The 23,757-nt window shown below is 33.9% G+C and overlaps 1 protein-coding gene across 8 annotated transcripts; it reads left to right on the top strand.

Annotated features, from left to right (window-relative positions):
- The first annotated feature begins 638 nt into the window (after positions 1–638).
- LOC120575839 (tRNA(adenine(34)) deaminase, chloroplastic) lies at positions 639–23,487 on the top strand. 8 transcript variants are annotated; one of them, XM_039832942.1, is made up of 9 exons: positions 639–729; positions 2,736–3,001; positions 3,089–3,181; positions 3,581–4,652; positions 15,991–18,478; positions 18,558–18,645; positions 21,491–21,618; positions 22,459–22,690; positions 23,006–23,487. In XM_039832942.1, exons 4-9 carry the CDS (start codon positions 3,734–3,736, stop codon positions 23,042–23,044), a joined length of 3,894 nt encoding a protein of 1,297 aa, XP_039688876.1. In that variant the 5' UTR covers positions 639–729; positions 2,736–3,001; positions 3,089–3,181; positions 3,581–3,733; the 3' UTR covers positions 23,045–23,487. The 8 variants fall into 8 exon arrangements, 7 of the variants coding, with proteins under 7 accessions (XP_039688876.1, XP_039688877.1, XP_039688874.1 ...); XM_039832943.1 differs by lacking the exon at positions 639–729 and adding an exon at positions 2,543–2,613; XM_039832945.1 differs by lacking the exons at positions 639–729; positions 2,736–3,001; positions 3,089–3,181; positions 3,581–4,652 and adding exons at positions 11,495–12,078; positions 14,074–14,339; positions 14,427–14,519 and having other exon boundaries at positions 14,919–16,120; positions 16,154–18,478.
- Positions 23,488–23,757: the final 270 nt, after the last annotated feature.

Raw genomic sequence — 23,757 nt, 5'->3', positions numbered from 1 at the left:
AATCGTTCAAAAATTTAAGAGTTTAAGGATAATTAAACAAACTTTGTTGTAATAGGGACTAAAATAGAAGTAATTTTCTTTTGTAATGACTTAAAAACCTTTTTTTTTTTTGACAAAGACTAAAAAACGATTAAAATTAAGTAAGAACTAAATTTAGAAATTTCCAATTTTATAAGGACAAAAAATATATTTAACCCTATAATTATTTTAAATTTTCCCTCTTCAGATTAGTTTCAATTCTAAATATTGTTATTCCTTAAAAAAAAAAATCAAAATATTTTGATTTTTTGTGGTGGCTGGGGTTCGAACCTCGAACGTTGCATATTTTATGCATTGCCCCTACCTACTGAGTTCAGCTTACAAGTAAAAAAATTAAGTAATATTTTGATTGAACGTGTGTGGAAAATTGTTTTGAATTATATCGATCCATCATAATTAAACTCAATTTTTTTAAGGAATAATTAAACTCATTTATTAATTAACGTGATAACGTAGTTAAACTGAAGGTACGTTGAAAAGAAAAATGCATGTGTTAAAAATAAATAAAAAAATGTATGAGCGTGTAAATAACTTTACACCGTTGTCGTGTAAGAAAGTTTTCCAATCTAATCTTCTGTCTCCACCCTCCACACAACTCTCATCGATCTTCTCTTTATCTTTGTAGCTTGAACAACACATACCCATGCAACTTCAAACTCTTCTCTTTCAATCTCACGTTCTCTCACTCAGGTACACATTCTCTCACTTGTGTGATTCATGAGCATGAATCTGTCGATTGTGGTTAATTTTTTACGCGTTAATGAGCAAAATCTCAATATCTTTTACTGACCCAAAAAGGAAATCATGATTTTAAGTAAAAGGGTATGTGAAAAATCAAAACTTTAGGAATTTGAAACAAAATCAAAGACACCCATTAATGGGGTACAGTTGTTTATTAAGTGTGTGAATAATGAAGAACAAAGAATAAGATTAGGAGAGTTATCAATTATATCACTGTCCCAAAATTAATTTCTGAAGAATGCAAAAGTACTGGACTCCATGAAAATTTCATTTGATTGAGGAAGGTCAGGGCATGTATTACACTAGTTTCTAATTTCCTACTGTTATTCTATAATCTAGATATGCAAAAGTATCATGGGATAGTTTGAAATGTATGAACTCATTTTGACCTCTATGTAATATGTTTTATATTTAGATAAATGTTTCTGTTTTGCGTTATATTGATGCATATCATTGACTTAGAATTATTCATAAATATCAATATGATACGTAATCACAAAGAGTAAAGGGCGTGAATTCTGAATTTATGTTTCTTAAATTTGCCAATTTTGTCTTTTCTCTCTCCCATACAAGTACAAAGGATGCATGGCTAAGGATTAAACATGTAGGTCTATGGTTCTATGTTAATGCTATGAAAGTAAGTTTTAGTATTTGTTTTTTGACATGATTAAGGTTTTGTTGTTTTTGACATATTTGATTGTCGTTGTTGATATGGAGGATAGTCTGACTTTGATTACTAGAGTTGGAGAAAGACCTAGATAAACTATTAAGGAAGATTTAATGAGTTGGACCGAAATATGGTTTATGATAAAACATTATGGCGTAATTTGTTCAGGTAGCCGACCCCACTTAGTGGGATAACACTTGGTTGCTTCTGTTATTGCTGTTGCTCTTGATGTGCCCAAATGAGCCAAATAGTTGTAGTTCATTGTTTATTTGTTGTTGATATCGTAATGGTATGTGGTATTGCTTTTTGATGGTGACTGATAGTTGATGTTGTTAACATGATAAGTGTTAGATTTCTAGAATCTATTATATGAGAGTTAGTTAGAGATATTCAGAGAGTATAAGAATGTTTGAACTTTGTTTTTCATTAACTGAATATTGAATTAGTTAGTTACATGCTTGATCAATCTATATATAGAATTGATCCTAACCGGCTTACCGGTTGCTAGTGACTGTCATTTGTCAGTCACTTAGCTACATCTTGCTAGAACTGTCATTTGACAGTTAGACAGTTATAAAGCTAACCTATAGTGCACTGCAAGCTCCTTAAGTTATTCCTTTAATAATAAGTTATAAGTTATTCCTATAATAATAAGTTATTTTGATAAATTAGTCTAAACACTTTAGAAGGGCTTGTGTGACGGCCCAAATAAGTCTTCTAGATGGACGCCCTCATAGTCAATAAATTGGACATTCAAGGATTCTTATTTCACTTTTCGGATCAACCTTCCAATGGCAGATAGTGGAGTGTTAAAATTCCACTATGCTACAGTGCCATAGTGCCACTATAGGCGCTATTCGATAACATTGTATACTAAATAGCATATCGCAGAACAACAGCGGTTAGTCCGCTACGCTATATCGCTATAGCGTCTCTGTAGCTGATATTTAACAACATTGTAGCTACTTCAAGGATGTAGTAAAGTTATTAATGCAAACACTAGGTGATAAAAAAACCAGAAAGGTTTTGAACAATGTTGTATACTTGTTTAATTTTGGAGAGGCAAAATTACTTCTGGCCATCACAATCAAAAATCTAATGTCTCTCAGTCATACCAGATACAATCTGTCAAAACGGTGATAGACAATTGGACCAATACACTGAAAGTTAGTATTTTAATATTCAAACTTATCATACTTGATTAAGAGCCCAATATGTTCTTTTTCCCCTGCAATCATATTTTTCCCATTTTCTTATTTTGAATTCTTCCTTCACAATTTGATTGCAGGATGTTTACACTCTAGGAGGTAGGAAAATTGCTTTTCAAAATGCACTTGCAGAGCCTTTGGGTTGTGTCCCAAAAGCTACAACAATGAATACTCAAATGGGCGGTGGCTGCGATGAACTACTATCGGCTAGCAACGTGTAGATAACACAACATAGCTCTATCAGTAGAATTGAAGAAATTAGAAAGCACGTTACCAGGATTCAAGTATTCAATATTTGACTACTATAATTAACTTCAAGACAAAATCAAGAAGCCTTGCAAATCTGGTAGGCAATGGCTAATTTTTACCTTTAATTTATTACTTTTTGGTTTGTGTTTATTCTGATATTATTGTCCACACGCTGTATATATAGAATATAATTTAATGAAGGACAACATGCTTTGGAAGTGTAGCATATAGAGCTTCTGGGTCTGGAGGAGGATTTACTAGAGGAGAAAATTTTGAGGTATGTTGTATGCATTAACCCTACTCAATATGTGTGGTTTGTTGGAGCTCATACATCTGAAAGAGAATATCGCCAATTAGATCGGCTAATGTGGAATGTGCCACCAACAAACAGGGCCTTATACTGTGAAGTATTGTTTAGATATACAAAATAGGCTCATAATATTCAAATACAATCTATTAAAATTTTATGATTTATATTTATGTTTTTATTTTTATACACATGATTAATATGTTTATTAAAGTTAAATTGTTTGCATCCCCTGACTTGGGGTCCTCGACACTGTATGACACGAGAGTGCGACAATCAGGAATTGTTCAGTTATTAATTGTTTTCAAGTTTAATTATTTTATGATGCATTGCTGAGTTAATTTAGTTCTGATTTTGCTATTGGGACAGGTGTGTGAAAGGTGGAAAGCATTGTGTGCTTCTCAAATTGTGTTTTCGTTAATGTTGTTATTCTGGTGCATCAGATAACACTGTTTGGGATCCTAGCTCAGTTGTAATTGAAGGAACCACATCCCTCAGTGGGGTGGGAAAGCATATTCGACTATGTACAACGCATATTTTTCTTCAACCATATACGGTGTCAGCTGCAAAGAATCATTCCGTTTATCTTTCGATGGCTACTCAAACCTACGGTATGAAAGATTTGACAGAACCTCGTCAAACTGTTCGTCGTGCCTTGGTTGTTGTGACTTTTGTGCTCTCTCCACCTATAGAGTACCCGTAAAGCCTTGTCTTCTAAATGGGTTGAGGCAGTCCACTCTCCTTCAGTTGTCAGCAACCAGGAGGTTTATTTTCAGAGGTGAAAACCTTTACTGTTCTCGGGTTCCTTATGGTCTTGTTAGAGGCTCTTGTGAACTTAAGTGCTCTACCAATGAAAGAAATATTTGCAATACAAGTAGAAGAAGCAGAATAAAGGAAATATGTGTTTGCTCAGCCTCACAGAAAGGGAGAGAAAGAGAAGATTTCCCTTCATTTGCTTCTGATGAATCTGAATTAGTTCTCAGCTTTTTGAGTGAGGAAGCAGATAAAGATGCTACATGTACCAAATCGAAGAATGTGTCTTCATCCAACAGAGCGGAAGCCAAAAAGAAGACAAATAATTTGAGTAGAGAGAGACATTTCAATTTGGGTGAGAAAACAAAAACAAAGAAAAAGGGAAATTTGAAGCAACACGAAGTATCCTCCATAGACTTGAGAAGAGAATGCGAAATAAATGACACTGAAAAGGAAGCCTTTGCAAAAGATGAAAACTGTAAGAAACAGAGAGATATGTCTAGCTGTTCATCTTATTACACGCTCTCGTCCGGAGATTTCGAGAGTGACATGGAAGTGCAGCATAATATGGGTTTGGAAGAATTTTCACTGGGATATGAGGAGGATGAAGCAAACCGCGTGGAGGGAAACGTAAAAGAAGAATTCAACAGGCAAAGAGTTGACCAAAAGAAGGTGCACGACGTTTCAAATAAAGAAACAATTTTACTTGGTGCAGATATTGGTGAAGTAAAATTTTTCGGACTTTTTTCTTATATTCCAATCAATATCTGCACCAAGTACAATCTTTTCTTTATTGTGAAGGCCAGAAGTAATTTTGCCTCCAACATTAAACAAGTATACAACATTGTTCAAAACCTTTCTGGTTTTTTTATCACCTAGTGTTTGCATTAATAACTTTACTACATCCTTGAAGTAGCTACAATGTTGTTAAATATCAGCTACAGAGACGCTATAGCGATATAGCGTAGCGGACTAACCGCTGTTGTTCTGCGATATGCTATTTAGTATACAATGTTATCGAATAGCGCCTATAGTGGCACTATGGCACTGTAGCATAGTGGAATTTTAACACTCCACTATCTGCCATTGGAAGGTTGATCCGAAAAGTGAAATAAGAATCCTTGAATGTCCAATTTATTGACTATGAGGGCGTCCATCTAGAAGACTTATTTGGGCCGTCACACAAGCCCTTCTAAAGTGTTTAGACTAATTTATCAAAATAACTTATTATTATAGGAATAACTTATAACTTATTATTAAAGGAATAACTTAAGGAGCTTGCAGTGCACTATAGGTTAGCTTTATAACTGTCTAACTGTCAAATGACAGTTGTAGTAAGATGTAGCTAAGTGACTGACAAATGACAGTCACTAGCAACCGGTAAGCCGGTTAGGATCAATTCTATATATAGATTGATCAAGCATGTAACTAACTAATTCAATATTCAGTTAATGAAAAACAAAGTTCAAACATTCTTATACTCTTTGAATATCTCTAACTAACTCTCATAGAATAGATTCTAGAAATCTAACACTTATCATGTTAACAACATCAACTATCAGTCACCATCAAAAAGCAATACCACATACCATTACGATATCAACAACAAATAAACAATGAACTACAACTATTTGGCTCATTTGGGCACATCAAGAGCAACAGCAATAACAGAAGCAACCAAGTGTTACCCCACTAAGTGGGGTCGGCTACCTGAACAAATTATGCCATAATGTTTTATTATAAACCATATTTCGGTCCAACTCATTAAATCTTCCTTAATAGTTTATCCAGGTCTTTCTCCAACTCTAGTAATCAAAGTCAGACTATCCTCCATATCAACAACGACAGTCAAATATGTCAAAAACAACAAAACCTTAATCATGTCAAAAAACAAATACTAAAACTTACTTTCATAGCATTAACATAGAACCATAGACCTACATGTTTAATCCTTAGCCATGCATCCTTTGTACTTGTATGGGAGAGAAAAAAGACAAAATTGGCAAATTTAAGAAACACAAATTCAGAATTCACGCCCTTTACTCTTCGTGATTACGTATCATATTGATATTTATGAATAATTCTAAGTCAGTGATATGCATCAATATAACGCAAAACAGAAACATTTATCTAAATATAAAACATATTACATAGAGGTCAAAATGAGTTCATACATTTCAAACTATCCCATGCTACTTTTGCATATTTAGAATATAGAATAACAGTAGGAAATTAGAAACTAGTGTAATACATGCCCTGACCTTCCTCAATCAAATGAAATTTTCATGGAGTCCAGTACTTTTGCATTCTTCAAAAATTAATTTTGGGACAGTGATATAATTGATAACTCTCCTAATCTTATTCTTTGTTCTTCATTATTCACACACTTAATAAACAACTGTACCCTGTAACGCCCTCTTTGAATTATTTGATTTATTTAATTATTTAATTGAGTCTAAAATTTATTAAGAAGAGTTTAAAATATATTTATTTGATTATGTGATTTATTAAGTGCCTTATGTTGTTATTTAATAGATTAAGATTTGAAAATAGAAATAAGATTGAGTTGAGAGTTTGTTATGAGATTTTAGAGAGTTTTGGGGGAGAAAGAGAAATAAGATAAAATAGAAAAATGGTTATAAATAGGAGAAACCTAGTTTAGAAAAAACATAACGTACGATCAATTTTGGAGAAAAGGGAGAAAAAGCCGAGAGGAGGGAGAAGACCTAGGAGTGCTGCGATTTTCATCTATAAGGTAAGGGTGGGACTAACATTCAATAATCTTGAGTCTATAATTCTGAAAATTGTATTTAACATGTTGTAGGTTTTAGTTTTTGAGAATTTGGGAATTAGGGTTAAAAGTGATTAATTGATGATTTTTTAAAATAATGTTTTTGGTCAAGTTTTATATGGTTTTGAGTCTCTTTTGATTTGTATAAATGTTTAGACAAACTTTGGGATCAAATTTGGGCATAGGGAAGTTAAAATTGGGATTTTGGGGTGAAAAGTGTGTTTTTCCCGAGTTGCTCTGTGACAGCATGTCTTTGTTTCATGTTCTTGCGTCTTTTTCACACGTTTCTGTTTTGAATTAGCCTTTGGTGTAAACATGAAAGTTGTAGATAATTGTGTTAGCTTTCCAGTGGCGTCGGTTTGGCTTGAAAATGAATTTTGGTTTATGAGTTAAGGTCAAATTACTGCACATAGGTCAAAGTGAATTTTTATGATTTTCAGCACAACTTTGTCCGAATTTGAAATGAAAACTGGTATTGATTGGTACATAATTGGTCTTAGGTGTAAACATGAAAGTTGTAGGTATAAATGTTAGCTTTCTAATGCCGTTGGTTTGACTTCAAAGGATTTATAGAATTTGAGTTATGGTCAAATTACTGAACGTAGGTCACAGTGAATAATTGATTATGATTGATGAATTAGTATATGTATGTATATGTTTGTGAATACGATATTGTCCATGATTGATGAAGTGTTATATGTATATATGATGTTTTAAGATGTTGATTATGATTTGATGTTGTTATATTGGGATATAATTGTATATGCATCAATTAGATTATCTGTGAATAATTGAGACGTTGATTGACTTGCATTTGATATTATTATGTCATGTTGTTTTTGTATACTACTATGTCGCTGTTGTTATTTAACTAAGCTGCATGAGTCGGTCTAAGTTGATTAAGATGATGAAGTTCCAAATTATTGGATTATATAAGAGGTTGTCGATTTAAGATGTTACGAGGTCGAGTCCTTGCATTAGCATTTCATTGTTGGGGGCTTGATGCCCTGGAGCCTTTGCTCAATTAAGTTGAGGGCTTGATGCCCTGGGAGCCTTTTTACGCTCAAATAAAGTTGAGGGCTTGATGCCCTGGAGCCTATTTACGCTCAAAGATTGGTACCACATGCATGATTAGAAGATTAAGTTGCATAGTCAAGAGGTTAAGTTGTCAAGTTGTCAAGTTATCAAGTTGTCGAGTTGTTAAGTTGTTAAATCATGAAATTGTTTAAAGCTGTGATTCTTTATATGAACTATTAAAGAAGTGAATTATGATATATTATTATCTATGATGAATATTATGATGATTACATGATGTTGTCTATGAGTTGTTAAATATGATTGATGATGCTTATGTTGTTAAATGTAATTGATGAATTATATGCTTAATATTATTGTTTGTGAAATCTCACCCCTTCTGTTTGCCCACCATGGGTAACTAACAGGTAACCAAGAATAGTTGATGTCGTGTGAGCTTTCCTTCTCGTGTGTCTTAGGTGCTCTGATACGTAACGGGATGAGATCTTTTGTTATTGCTTTTCTATTCCTTACATATTGTTTTTGAAGATTTATGGCTATGTTTTTAGATTGGATTTTTACGAGACATTTATGAAGAGACCTTCGTGCCAAAGACTGTTTTAGTTATTGAAATAAATTCCGCTGCGAAGTATTAAGGATCTTGTATTTGAATTTTAAAGGATAAATAGTTATTTATTCAGTTTATGATTTTAAGAAAAGAATGTGACATTCCGTTTATGTTGAAAAACTCTGATTATTTATGCGAAATTTTTATGTTGGGAAAACGGGGTGTTACATACCCCATTAATGGGTGTCTTTGATTTTGTTTCCAATTCCTAAAGTTTTGATTTTTCACATACCCTTTTACTTAAAATCATGAGTTACTTTTTGGGTCAGTAAAAGATATTGAGATTTTGCTCATGAACCCGTAAAAAATTAACCACAATCGACAGATTCATGCTCATGAATCACACAAGTGAGAGAATGTGTACCTGAGTGAGAGAACGTGAGATTGAAAGAGAAGAGTTTGAAGTTGTATGGGTATGTGTTGTTCAAGCTACAAAGAGAAGATCGATGAGAGTTGTGTGGAGAGTGGAGACAGAAGATTAGATTGGGAAGCTTTCTTACACGACAACGGTGTAAAGTTATTTACACACTCATACATTTTTTATTTTATTTTTAACACATACATTTTTCTCATATACAATTCATCAATTATTAAGCCCGTAAACCATATAAAACTTGACCCAAAACATTATTTTAGAAAATCACCAATTATCAACCTAATTCATCGGATTATCTACTCTTATTAATTTTAGTTTCAAACCCTAATTCTACAACATCAAAACCTATTGACAACTACAATGTTAAACCCTTTTTTAGGATTACATACGATGATCGTAAGGTTCTACCGCTTTCTCTTCTCTGACTCTTCTCTTCTCTTGGTTTCTCCCTTTTAGCCCAAAAAACTGTTTTCACGTATTCTGTTTCTCTATTCCTAACCTCTCTTTTTATAAACCTAACATATTCTCCCTTATTCCAAATCTGCCCCTCACATCTCAATATTCTATTTTAATATATATATATATATATTTCTATAACAAATATATCTCTATAACAAATATATTTCTACACCAGATAACATATATATTTCCACACCAAATAACATATATATTATACTAATAAATACCAACATATAACATAACAAAATATCACTCATAAAAAAAAAATCGACTAAATTATAAAAAGACATCTAAACTTAATAAAATAAATAAATAATAAAATAGGGCGTTACAAGTCTTTACTCTTTAAAAATTAGAATTGAGTTAGTATATGCAATGTCGATATATAATTCTTTAAAAAAAATATCAATATATAATTATGGGTTTAATATGTTTTTGGTGTCTATTAAATTAGGATCTTTTAAATTTAGTGCTTACTTAATTTTAATAGTTCTTTTAGTCCTTAAAAAAAAATTATGCACTCGGTATTAATCTCTCCTCAATTCAAATTTGTTTTATTTATGCTTAAACCCATGAGTTTTTGAACAATTTTTTGCAGACGTGTTAAGAACATTACTTAAAGTTCCTCTGCAAAAAATTGTCGCAAAATTTGATTTCTACGTCCAGATTTTGTTAATTTTTATCTTTAACTTTTACCATTTAAAAAAAAAAAAAATCATATTTAATTCGTTTCATGTTAAAAAATTCTAAATTTTAGTAAATGAACCTTTCATAGTGTTCTAAACTTGCCTAAAAAAAATCGTTCAAAAATTTAAGAGTTTAAAGATAATTAAACAAACTTTGTAACTTCCCAATCTAAAAGTTTAAAGTTAACTTAAGAGTTAAAAATAAAATAAAAAATGTATGAGTGTGTAAATAACTTTACACCGTTGTCGTGTAAGAAAGCTTCCCAATCTAATCTTCTGTCTCCACTCTCCACACAACTCTCATCGATATTCTCTTTGTAGCTTGAACAACACATACCCATACAACTTCAAACTCTTCTCTTTCAATCTCACGTTCTCTTACTTAGGTAACACAGTCTCTCACTTGTGTGATTCACAGTGGCGGAACTGAGGGGTTGAAAGGGGGAGCCACCGCCACCCCATCCTAAAAATAAATAAAAAAATTTATGACTGGAAATTACAAAAATATCCTTCAATAATAGTACTAATATTTCCTGTTCAGTCTCATTTCCTCTTCCCGTTTCTCTTTCATCTGAGAACAAGTGAGAAACGCGATCCTTTTCTTCTCCCAACCAAAGCAAATCGATCCACCACCACACCACCGCCGGTGAGCCGCGACCACTCTCCTCCTTCTCCATCCATCACCGCCGCCGCGATTACTCTCCTCCTTCTTCAGTTTAGAGAGCTATCTCCATCTCTCTCCACAAACCCTAATTGTTGTAACTTGTAAGGTAATGTGAAATTGAATGTAATTTCCTTCAATTATGATTTGATGATTACATGTTCTTTAGTTGATTGCCATGAGTTCTTTAGTTGATTGTCAACTCTAATTGTTAAACCTGTTGACTGTTGTTCTTTGCCCCTTTGGTCGTAACCTTATTTACTGTCCTTTGTTAATTGATAAATTCATAATTGCATACCCTTTACTCTCTTTACAAAGTTTTTTTTGTTAATCATAGTTTTAATCATAGCCTAGTGATGGTTTCACTTTCTAATGAAATTACTTGTTTAAGTCTTTGTGGTAAATTCTTGGAGGAATCTACTGATTAATTTTATGTGAAATATAGTATTATTGACTCAAGTTTGTGAATATTTTTTTAGTATTTTTATAAGAGTGTCTCTGCATCTTTGCTCTGCTTTTTATAAATGCTTTAAAGATACCAATGATATGCAGTTAAAATGCAGTATATTTGATGGTTGTTTGAAATTGTGAATATTTTTATGTAATGTTAGATAAATTGGAGCAAGAAGATAGCTATGCGGTTGTATTAATGTTGGAGAAGAGAAGAAGAGTTATTTATGATAAAATGAAACCTTAGAAAAGAACTTTGAGTTTGACAACTAGCTAGAGCAAGAGCCATAGGAGAGATCATGGTTTAGTATTCGGAGCTGTCGGTGCTTCGATTTTTTTTATGAGTGATATTTTGTTATAATATATGTTGGTATTTATTAGTATAATATATATGTTATTTGGTGTGGAAATATATATGTTATCTGGTGTAGAAATATATTTGTTATAGAGATATATTTGTTATAGAAATATATATATATTGAGATGTGAGGGGCAGATTTGGAATAAGGGAGAATATGTTAGGTTTATAAAAAGAGAGGTTAGGAATAGAAAAACAGAATACGTGAAAACAGTTTTTTGGGCTAAAAGGGAGAAACCAAGAGAAGAGAAGAGTCAGAGAAGAGAAAGCGGTAGAACCTTGCGATCATCGTATGTAATCCTAAAAAAGGGTTTAACATTGTAGTTGTCAATAGGTTTTGATGTTGTAGAATTAGGGTTTGAAACTAAAATTAATAAGAGTAGATAATCCAATGAATTAGGTTGATAATTGGTGATTTTCTAAAATAATGTTTTGGGCCAAGTTTTATATGGTTTACGGGCTTAATAATTGATGAATTGTATATGAGAAAAATGTATGTGTTAAAAATAAAATAAAAAATGTATGAGTGTGTAAATAACTTTACACCGTTGTCGTGTAAGAAAGCTTCCCAATCTAATCTTCTGTCTCCACTCTCCACACAACTCTCATCGATCTTCTCTTTGTAGCTTGAACAACACATACCCATACAACTTCAAACTTTTCTCTTTCAATCTCACGTTCTCTCACTCAGGTACACATTCTCTCACTTGTGTGATTCATGAGCATGAATCTGTCGATTGTGGTTAATTTTTTACGGGTTCATGAGCAAAATCTCAATATCTTTTACTGACCCAAAAAGTAAATCATGATTTTAAGTAAAAGGGTATGTGAAAAATCAAAACTTTAGGAATTGGAAACAAAATCAAAGACACCCATTAATGGGGTACAGTTGTTTATTAAGTGTGTGAATAATGAAGAACAAAAAATAAGATTAGGAGAGTTATCAATTATATCACTGTCCCAAAATTAATTTTTGAAGAATGCAAAAGTACTGGACTCCATGAAAGTTTCATTTGATTGAGGAAGGTCAGGGCATGTATTACACTAGTTTCTAATTTCCTACTGTTATTCTATATTATAGATATGCAAAAGTAGCATGGGATAGTTTGAAATGTATGAACTCATTTTGACCTCTATGTAATATGTTTTATATTTAGATAAATGTTTCTGTTTTGCGTTATATTGATGCATATCACTGACTAAGAATTATTCATAAATATCAATATGATACGTAATCACGAAGAGTAAAGGGCGTGAATTCTGAATTTGTGTTTCTTAAATTTGCCAATTTTGTCTTTTCTCTCTCCCATACAAGTACAAAGGATGCATGGCTAAGATTAAACATGTAGTTCTATGTTAATGCTATGAAAGTAAGTTTTAGTATTTGTTTTTTGACATTATTAAGGTTTTGTTGTTTTTGACATATTTGATTGTCGTTGTTGATATGGAGGATAGTCTGACTTTGATTACTAGAGTTGGAGAAAGACCTAGATAAACTATTAAGGAAGATTTAATGAGTTGGACCGAAATATGGTTTATGATAAAACATTATGGCGTAATTTGTTCAGGTAGCCGACTCCACTTAGTGGGATAACACTTGGTTGCTTCTGTTATTGCTGTTGCTCTTGATGTGCCCAAATGAGCCAAATAGTTGTAGTTCATTGTTTATTTGTTGTTGATATCGTAATGGTATGTGGTATTGCTTTTTGATGGTGACTGATAGTTGATGTTGTTAACATGATAAGTGTTAGATTTCTAGAATCTATTCTATGAGAGTTAGTTAGAGATATTCAAAGAGTATAAGAATGTTTGAACTTTGTTTTTCATTAACTGAATATTGAATTAGTTAGTTACATGCTTGATCAATCTATATATAGAATTGATCCTAACCGGCTTACCGGTTGCTAGTGACTGTCATTTGTCAGTCACTTAGCTACATCTTGCTACAACTGTCATTTGACAGTTAGATAGTTATAAAGCTAACCTATAGTGCACTGCAAGCTCCTTAAGTTATTCCTTTAATAATAAGTTATAAGTTATTCCTATAATAATAAGTTATTTTGATAAATTAGTCTAAACACTTTAGAAGGGCTTGTGTGACGGCCCAAATAAGTCTTCTAGATGGACGCCCTCATAGTCAATAAATTGGACATTCAAGGATTCTTATTTCACTTTTCGGATCAACCTTCCAATGGCAGATAGTGGAGTGTTAAAATTCCACTATGCTACAGTGCCATAGTGCCACTATAGGCGCTATTCGATAACATTGTATACTAAATAGCATATCGCAGAACAACAGCGGTTAGTCCGCTACGCTATATCGCTATAGCGTCTCTGTAGCTGATATTTAACAACATTGTAGCTACTTCAAGGATGTAGTAAAGTTATTAATGCAAACACTAGGTGATAAAAAAACCAGAAAGGTTTTGAACAATGTTGTATACTTGTTTAATGTTGGAGGCAAAATTACTTCTGGCCTTCACAATCAAAAATCTAATGTCTCTCAGTCATACCAGATACAATCTGTCAAAACGGTGATAGACAATTGGACCAATACACTGAAAGTTAGTATTTTAATATTCAAACTTATCATACTTGATTAAGAGCCCAATATGTTCTTTTTCCCCTGCAATCATATTTTTCCCATTTTCTTATTTTGAATTCTTCCTTTACAATTTGATTGCAGGATGTTTACACTCTAGGAGGTAGGAAAATTGCTTTTCAAAATGCACTTGCAGAGCCTTTGGGTTGTGTCCCAAAAGCTACAACAATGAATACTCAAATGGGCGGTGGCTGCGATGAACTACTATCGGCTAGCAACGTGTAGATAACACAACATAGCTCTATCAGTAGAATTGAAGAAATTAGAAAGCACGTTACCAGGATTCAAGTATTCAATATTTGACTACTATAATAAACTTCAAGACAAAATCAAGAAGCCTTGCAAATCTGGTAGGCAATGGCTAATTTTTACCTTTAATTTATTACTTTTTGGTTTGTGTTTATTCTGATATTATTGTCCACACGCTGTATATATAGAATATAATTTAATGAAGGACAACATGCTTTGGAAGTGTAGCATATAGAGCTTCTGGGTCTGGAGGAGGATTTACTAGAGGAGAAAATTTTGAGGTATGTTGTATGCATTAACCCTACTCAATATGTGTGGTTTGTTGGAGCTCATACATCTGAAAGAGAATATCGCCAATTAGATCGGCTAATGTGGAATGTGCCACCAACAAACAGGGCCTTATACTGTGAAGTATTGTTTAGATATACAAAATAGGCTCATAATATTCAAATACAATCTATTAAAATTTTATGATTTATATTTATGTTTTTATTTTTATACACATGATTAATATGTTTATTAAAGTTAAATTGTTTGCATCCCCTGACTTGGGGTCCTCGACACTGTATGACACGAGAGTGCGACAATCAGGAATTGTTCAGTTATTAATTGTTTTCAAGTTTAATTATTTTATGATGCATTGCTGAGTTAATTTAGTTCTGATTTTGCTATTGGGACAGGTGTGTGAAAGGTGGAAAGCATTGTGTGCTTCTCAAATTGTGTTTTCGTTAATGTTGTTATTCTGGTGCATCAAATAACACTGTTTGGGATCCTAGCTCAGTTGTAATTGAAGGAACCACATCCCTCAGTGGGGTGGGAAAGCATATTCGACTATGTACAACGCATATTTTTCTTCAACCGTATATGGTGTCAGCTGCAAAGAATCATTCCGTTTATCTTTCGATGGCTACTCAAACCTACGGTATGAAAGATTTGACAGAACCTCGTCAAACTGTTCGTCGTGCCTTGGTTGTTGTGACTTTTGTGCTCTCTCCACCTATAGAGTACCCGTAAAGCCTTGTCTTCTAAATGGGTTGAGGCAGTCCACTTTCCTTCAGTTGTCAGCAACCAGGAGGTTTATTTTCAGAGGTGAAAACCTTTACTGTTCTCGGGTTCCTTATGGTCTTGTTAGAGGCTCTTGTGAGCTTAAGTGCTCTACCAATGAAAGAAATATTTGCAATACAAGTAGAAGAAGTAGAATAAAGGAAAGATGTGTTTGCTCAGCCTCACAGAAAGGGAGAGAAAGAGAAGATTTCCCTTCATTTGCTTCTGATGAATCTGAATTAGTTCTCAGCTTTTTGAGTGAGGAAGCAGATAAAGATGCTACATGTACCAAATCGAAGAATGTGTCTTCATCCAACAGAGCGGAAGCCAAAAAGAAGACAAATAATTTGAGTAGAGAGAGACATTTCAATTTGTGTGAGAAAACAAAAACAAAGAAAAAGGGAAATTTGAAGCAACACGAAGTATCCTCCATAGACTTGAGAAGAGAATGCGAAATAAATGACACTGAAAAGGAAGCCTTTGCAAAAGATGAAAACTGTAAGAAACAGAGAGATATGTCTAGCTGTTCATCTTATTACACGCTCTCGTCCGGAGATTTCGAGAGTGACATGGAAGTGCAGCATAATATGGGTTTGGAAGAATTTTCACTGGGATATGAGGAGGATGAAGCAAACCGCGTGGAGGGAAACGTAAAAGAAGAATTCAACAGGCAAAGAGTTGACCAAAAGAAGGTGCACGACATTTCAAATAAAGAAAAGATTGTACTTGGTGCAGATATTGATTGGAATATAAGAAAAAAGTCCGAAAAATTGCTGACTGAGGGAACCTTCCAGGAAACTGATACCACAAGAGACCACCAATATATGCATCGAAAAGGATCTACAATGCATGAATCTGGTTATGGAAAAGCTTCTATTTCACAGAAGCAAGTCCACAGTGAGGAAGATAATTCATCTTTTGTAGAACATTTGGATAAGAAAACAAACAAGGCATACATTCAAACAGGAAACAGAAGAAAGAATCAATCTTCATATGCACAAGAGTCTGGTCGTGATGAAATTGAGACAACTTTATTATCAGGAAAAAGATTCAGTGGCAGTGAAGAGAACCTTGAAATATCCAACTCATCTAAGAAAACAAGTGATAAACATGAAAAGTTTGTTGGTTCTACTTCTACCACCGGAACGGAAAGTTTGAAATCAAAGAAAACATTTGGTGGCAAGGAAGGGAGTCTTGGGATATCAGAAACACGTTTGCAGGAAAGAGGCGATAAACATAAAAATTTTATTGGTTCTAATTCTACCACAACAGAGGATGTAATAGAGAGAAGCTCCCAAAATTATATAGGAAATTTTAAAATTGAAGACTCTGAAAGGACCTCTGATACTAGGATGAAGAACATGGGAGAGAAAAAGAATTCGATTTTGAGTTCTGCTCAGGGAGTGGAGTTGCAACACCGTAAAGGAGAGAAGACCATTGCACATGATAAAGACAGAAGAAAATCCCAACTGTTTTCTGAAGAATCACAAGTTCATGGGAGTCATGTAGAAGATACATCTATCCCGATGTCTAAAACTAGTGTGAAGAACCAAGAAGAAATATCATACTTAAGTTCACATGAAAGGGATACACGACTCCAAACTGATAGGAGGAGAACTCAGAGTGTCCAACATAGCAAAGGATATGAACATTTCAGCACTTCATCGGAAGGCTTTGACAGTGATGAAAAGCAAGTTTCAAGTTCTCAAATAACTTATGAGAAGATGAGACTTATGCCAAAAAGTAAATCGGCATCAGCTGTTAAAACTAGAGAAAGTTCTTCCCAAACTGAAGAAAGGATTTTTGAATTTGCTAATGACCACCAAAGATCTAGGAACCCTTCTTCCCAAACGGGTAGAGTTTCAGCTCATGTTGAACAACCTGCTGGGTTTGAAAGCCCTGATATCTACCTTGAAGTTTCAGAGAGTGGCTCTTCTGCTTTGTATGGCAATTCGGGAAGAAGTCCTGCTATGTTTTCAAGATCGCATTCCCAATATGAAAGTGATAAGTCATATAGTGAACCTTCTATTTTCATGACTCCAGAGGATGTGCTTGGTTCAGCTAATCGTTTAGAGGAATCATCAAAACAGTTTGTTGATGAGTTTGTGGAGAGGGTCAGGCATGAAGTCACAACTTCAGAAAGACAACAGGAGATAGAAGTTGCTGGAACAATGTTGGCCTCTGATGTTGAGGATAATCAGATTAACAGTTCAAGGCAACAAGGCACTCAAAATGACTCTCAGTCAAAGAGTCATGAGTCCAGCCATTCCACTGGGTTTCTGGGCGCCAAAGGGATTTCTGATGAAATGTGGGATGTAAAAGAACCATCTGTTGGGCATGGTCTATCATCTGAAGAACCAGAGATCAACAATGAAACTGCAAAACCAATTGTCAAAAGAACAGGAAGGTCCATGTGGGGTATGCTTTCTGATATTGTTCAATTACGTTGGAGTTCACATGCTGGTTCCTCCACTTCTTCTGGGAGATCAGGTGACAGAAACTCACCAAACAAATCTGACAGTGAGACATGGCATTCTGGGCAGGAGCGTGAGGAAACTGGTAAAAGTGTGCTACCACAAGCCATGACTTCTGATAAATCAAAACCAGGTACTCATTATACCCAAAGTGAGGGAGATGTGTCGGACACTAAAATATTGAAGGACAAAGGAAAACATATTGAAGTTGGATCATCTTTTCCAAATAAATTGGAAAGTGGATCAACATCAAAAGGCACCCCATATGCTGGAAAGGAATTTTCTAGTCGAACTGAAAATGAAAAAGATTTGAAAGTCACTACTTCTGGCTTAAAAAAAATGCAGTCACCAAATCCATTATCTGTTAGAGGGCAACCTATTGCAGTAGAAATTGTAAATATCGGTGGATCTGACATTTCCAGATCTGAATCAGTGATGCCGATAAAAGAACCTGTTGCTCCAGTGAAGACTGAAATGTCTGGCTCAGACAGAAAGGATGGAGAGTTGAAACAACGGAAGTTTCAGCGGAAAGGTCAGGTTTCAAGAGATAGGTTCGATGACTGGGAAGAAACCTATAATGTTGAACTTGAGCAGCGACGAACTGATGAATTGTTCATGAAGGAAGCACTTTTAGAAGCCAGAAAGGCCGGTGATACTTGGGAGGTCCCTGTTGGTGCTGTTCTTGTGCAGCATGGAAAAATTATTGCAAGAGGATGCAACTTGTAAGCGTCAATATTTTTGCATTAGTTCATTCTTTCCAGTTATGTGAATTTTTAATTTATTTCAAAGTATCTGTTCCAGAGTAGAAGAGTTACGGGACTCCACAGCTCACGCAGAGATGGTCTGTATACGAGAAGCTTCAAAACATCTCAACTCATGGAGACTATCAGTAAGTTTTCCTGGTTTAAATTCAAAGTGTATTTTGATGTTATAACCAAAGTTTAATATTCATTTGATATGTTTCTGTTATATTGTTTTTGAACCCATTTACTTACTAACTAATTATAGTATTCCACAACTTTTGTGTTATTGTCAACATAGCAGCAAACTTATTATTTTATAGATACTGAATAATTTGAAGGATAACTAAATAAAAATGCCTCTAAGGTCATGTTTGGTTTATAGTTACTAATGATGTACCTTTACTCCAAAGGAGCTCTAGAGTTACTTTGAGTCCAAACTTAGATTTGCAGTTTTTCAACTGCAAAACCAAAAACGAACCCAAATGCCAAGTAGAATTGAGTTGGAGCATTTGTAATGTTGGCAATGGCATACACTATAGTTTATAGATGCTGCAATAGCAGTGTCACGTTGCATAACAGCCATGCAGTTTTATGAAAAATGCTGTTGCGTAGCTGCTACCCGATCATCGATACATGTGATAAGCGTGAATGGTTTCTTAATTTTTTTGGAGTTTTATACGGTGATAGTTTCAACTGAGCCTTTAGTAGTTCATATTGGAACAGTTTAATAGTTGTTAAAATGTACAAGGTGCATATATATATTTTGCAGTTTGACATCATACTCATAGTTGGGTTAACTACAATAAACTATGGCCAAACCCATATTCTCGCTTCTCTTGTGGCTTAAATACAATAAACTGGACCATTTACCTATTCGACTAAAGTCAAACCCATTTTTCCTAATACATTATTATTGGGTGAAATTATTGTGGGATATTTTAATTCATGCTCTTCCACTTGTACTGTGGGATTGCTTCTATTTTAGTGAGACTTGCATTAATTTTATACAATAATGAAGTGTGTTAAAAAGATTGTCGCTAAAGTTCTCTAGCAGAGTTCTCAAATAGCAGCCAGGGCGGTGCAATGTCGGATAGATGTGGCTAAATTTTTGACACCCATGGCCACATTGTGATGGAATATCACAGAAATTGAATGGATAAAATAATGTTTATTGATTGCAATTGATGAACGGGGATAGTTGCTATGAAGAAAATTCCAGAGCAATGCCCCTACCAGAGCAAATATTCTCCTATGTCACTAACAATGAACGTGCATAACCCATATACGACACTACCCTCCTCAGTATATTCCCCTCTGCTAACAGAATTCCCTAGATTTCAGCAACGTTTCCAGCCATGTCACAAACTTATTCTTCTCTTTCTTCCCCTTGCGGGTGTACACTATCCACACCTCAGAATTGGGCCTTTCATTAACATTAGGCCCAATAGTTCTAACAGATGGCAGCGCCATGGCGTCGTATAGTGTAAATGGAGGATTAAAACGATCGTCTTTTTGCCGTCCACCATGGTCCACCATCAATAACACTGCAATCTAGTTTCAATAATTTTCCAATAACCTGACCTTTTCATGATTTGAAAGCCTTAAAGATTATCTTTGGTTTTTATTTTACACATACCGGAGAAAGTGTATATTGTAAAAAATTCCCTATATGTTGTTCACCAGATTTCAATCCTGTATTTTACATGAAAGATCTATTGAAAAATTAAAACTTCATTTGTCAGTCGGAAAGTTTGGGACCGCAGTCATTAGTCCCTTAATAAAGACATGTAGTGTCCTTGATCCTTCATTGTCACCAATTTAACTAATCATTGTTCACAGTTTACTTAACAATAGCTGGTACTGTACAACTTTCCTGATGTGGTGTTCTAGATTCAAAAACAAACTCCATTTGCATATTTGCTTGCAATGTTGTCATTAGGGTGTGATTATTTTATGGAAGGTTGCTCCCTAATTTTTATCTATTGATTGGTAATGTTAAAAAACCCATTTGCCGGATGTGGTATTTTATTTTTTTAATCAAAGAATCCATTTAGAAAGAAAACAAAATACGGAGATAGGATACGATATCCTCCATAAGGGAACTACACAGCAAAAGTAAATCTGACCCCTAGAAAACATCCCAGTTGCTATGCGAATCTGATACAGCAGTCTGATAAGAGGACTGAACCAAACACCAAAGAGAAGAAAAAAATTAGAGAATAAACCCTCAATTTACTCCTTGAAGTATCACTCTCTCTTCAACTTAGCTCTAAAATATATTAAAATAAAAGGTAATCCTTAAAAGTATATGAAATTTATCAATTTAATCTCTAATGTTTATGAAAAACCGTTTATTAGAGACTAAGTTGAGATACTGATACTTCAGGAACTTAATTGAGTCTTTATTCAAAAATTAGATTATGTTATAAAGTAGTGCTCTTTATTTTGTCAATTTTATTAAGTAATGTTTGAAAACTAAGCTGTAGCAACAATCTCAATGATTGAATTTCACAATAATTTGCACCCTAATATTATTTATTTGCAGAGATATAAAAATTGAGTATTCAGAGTATGTTAGGACAAGGGGGATGATTCTGTTTGAATTGCTTTATGATGCATTAGGCCTCAATTCCAGTTACCTTTCCCTAAGGCGGAATTAGGTTGAGAGTGATACTTCATGGACTAAATTGTAGGTTTTTATTCTAAAAGCAAAGGTTGAATTTCACGGTAACTGTAACAGTTATGTTTAAACAAAACAAAAATCACCTAAAGCAATATTTGGTGGTATTTGTTTTTTATATTTTTGTGACAGAAAAGCAATATTTGGTAGTAGAGAATTGGAGTAAGAGGAAAGTAAATGATGTGTGTATCTGGACCACATAGTAATATGATGCATCTTGATTAATGGTTAATGTATATTAGTTTTGGTATTTGATATACTTTGATAAATTAGTATCATGGCTAATTTGGACACAAATTTACCTTTGTCAGGAAACTACACTTTATGTAACGCTTGAACCCTGTGCAATGTGCGCTGGTGCCATTCTTCAGGCAAGAATAGATACTGTTGTGTGGGGAGCTCCCAATAAGCTTCTTGGAGCTGACGGCAGCTGGGTTAGGTATGCAGTCATGTCATTATACTTCTTTGTATTGTTCATAATTATATATGCAATGGCATGGAGTATATAATGTTTGTTCATTCTATGTACCTTTATTTTCCTATGAGTAGTGCAAGCAACACTCACTCGAACACACTTTTCAACACTCACCCTCTTGTTGGGTGAAATGTACGTGGGTTCCACCATTTCGGGAAAAGGGACCACCATTTTGAAAATGGACCTCACATTAAATGGTGGGGCCTACATTCATTTTACCAAATACTAATCATTTTTCTATCGCCATCTCTGGTTAACTTGGTCAAGCTTTGAAAACAATTGAATAAGAGGAATTGAACACAGATATGATTTAGTTTATTATTATAATAAGATAAGGACTTGAGGACACATTTTTAAAAAAATTTGTGGGAGGGGAAATTATTATAAAATTGAAATCGTAGAGATCGAATCCGGGTAAGCTTAAACACACAATTCAATAAAAAATAGATGTTCAGATTCAACTACTGTATTTTGGGATGTGGTACTCTATTGTGCGATGCCTCTGCAACTCAATTCTTTGCTTAAAAGTAATATTCAACTACAGTATGGTCATTTCAAAAATGTTTCCAATCCCATTTTTATTGATCAAAGAGATTTCATTAATACGCACATTAAACATGGTATTGACTATGTATAAGATGTTGTATGCTACAACCACATTGTCAACATTATATAATTACATTTAAACTTCCTGCTAATTCAATTTTTGAGAACCTTGATGAGTTCAACTGGACCTCAGTCTTATCTTAGAAATAAACAATGATGATGATGATATTTATGATAATGACCAAAATTGCTTTGCAGGCTTTTTCCTGATGGAGGAGAAAGTGTCTCAGAAGCAAGAGATATACCTCCTGCACCAGTTCACCCGTTCCATCCGAAAATAAAAATAAGAAGAGGAGTATTGGCGACAGAGTGCGCAGATGTAATGCAGCAATTCTTTCAATTGAGAAGGCGGAAGAAGAAAGAAGATCCACTTCCTATTACTACCCACCATCCTTCCAAATTACTCAATAAGATACAAGACATCTTTCATGTAATGTTCTGTTTGTAAGAGAGCAGGTTCACATCATATTTCCTCATGTTGAGTCATTTTCAAACTATGAATAATAAAATATTTGTATTCTCTTGAGTCTTTTTCAATCACCTATGAGCTGTTGTGGACTGTAGTTTCAACCACCAATTGCAACTTTCATTTCAAGTAATAACTCTGAATGCTATCATAACAAGAACATGATATTCAATTACATATAGGCCATCGTCAAGAAAATACTTGGTAAAATCATTTTGCATGAAACCTTTTATTCCTTCTCTCATTCAAGCCAATACTTTTTTTTTTGTTTGGTTACAGAAGAAAAAAGTAAAGAAAAGGAAAACAACTACTCCCTAGGAATGGAGATTCTCAAAGCATATGCAAGCATGGCAGTAGCAAACTCCACCTCCATTGGCGGAGATGACACAATATTCAGAGTTAAGTTGAGAAGAACCCTTTTGGGGAAAAATCAGCACATTGATTTCCTTCTTGAAGAGTATGTTGGAACTTCACATGCGAACTCATGAAAAGGTTGGACCATTTCATTTAATAACTTTATAGCAACGAGGGAGTCCGAAAAACATGCCAATGATTCTCAATGAAGTTTATTATTGTAGCCAATGTGACCATGAAAACCAGTTATCAATCACCATTATCAGATCTCACCAAGCCACCAAAACGACCAATTCCAAGATTCAAGCCAACTATTTAGCCAAATAACGAGTGAATGTATTCATTCATTCATATATGAAATAAACAAAATTTAAATTGATTATTGTAATTAATAGCTCTTGATCACATTAATTTGCAATAAATTACTATTTAAATTTAAAATTGTTTGTTCTAGGAATCAAATAATCCGATGTTTACAATTTTTTATGAACTAAAATATTAATTTATCCCCTAAACTAGATAAACCCCTTCCATAATAATTTATGAAAATAATTGTACTTACAAAGTTAAGATTTCTAATTGTACGAAATAATATTTTTAGTTTGAGTAATGGCAGATAACAAGGAAGGGTGAAATTGAATAATTATTTTGTTTAGCGAGTGATAGGAATGAAGTTG

The sequence above is a fragment of the Medicago truncatula genome, chromosome 4, assembly GCF_003473485.1.
Source record: "Medicago truncatula cultivar Jemalong A17 chromosome 4, MtrunA17r5.0-ANR, whole genome shotgun sequence".
Taxonomy (NCBI): domain Eukaryota; kingdom Viridiplantae; phylum Streptophyta; class Magnoliopsida; order Fabales; family Fabaceae; genus Medicago; species Medicago truncatula.
The sequence above is the reverse complement of the archived record's forward strand: the minus strand, read 5'-3'. Positions and strand labels throughout refer to the sequence as shown.

Bases quoted from the DNA above. Each gene is read 5' to 3' on its own strand.
- LOC120575839 (XM_039832942.1), top strand. From the start codon at position 3,734: ATGTACAACGCATATTTTTCTTCAACCATATACGGTGTCAGCTGCAAA. The intron at 18,646-21,490 runs GTAAGTTTTCCT...TACCTTTGTCAG, and splicing joins TCAACTCATGGAGACTATCA to GAAACTACACTTTATGTAAC. The intron at 21,619-22,458 runs GTATGCAGTCAT...ATTGCTTTGCAG, and splicing joins GCTGACGGCAGCTGGGTTAG to GCTTTTTCCTGATGGAGGAG.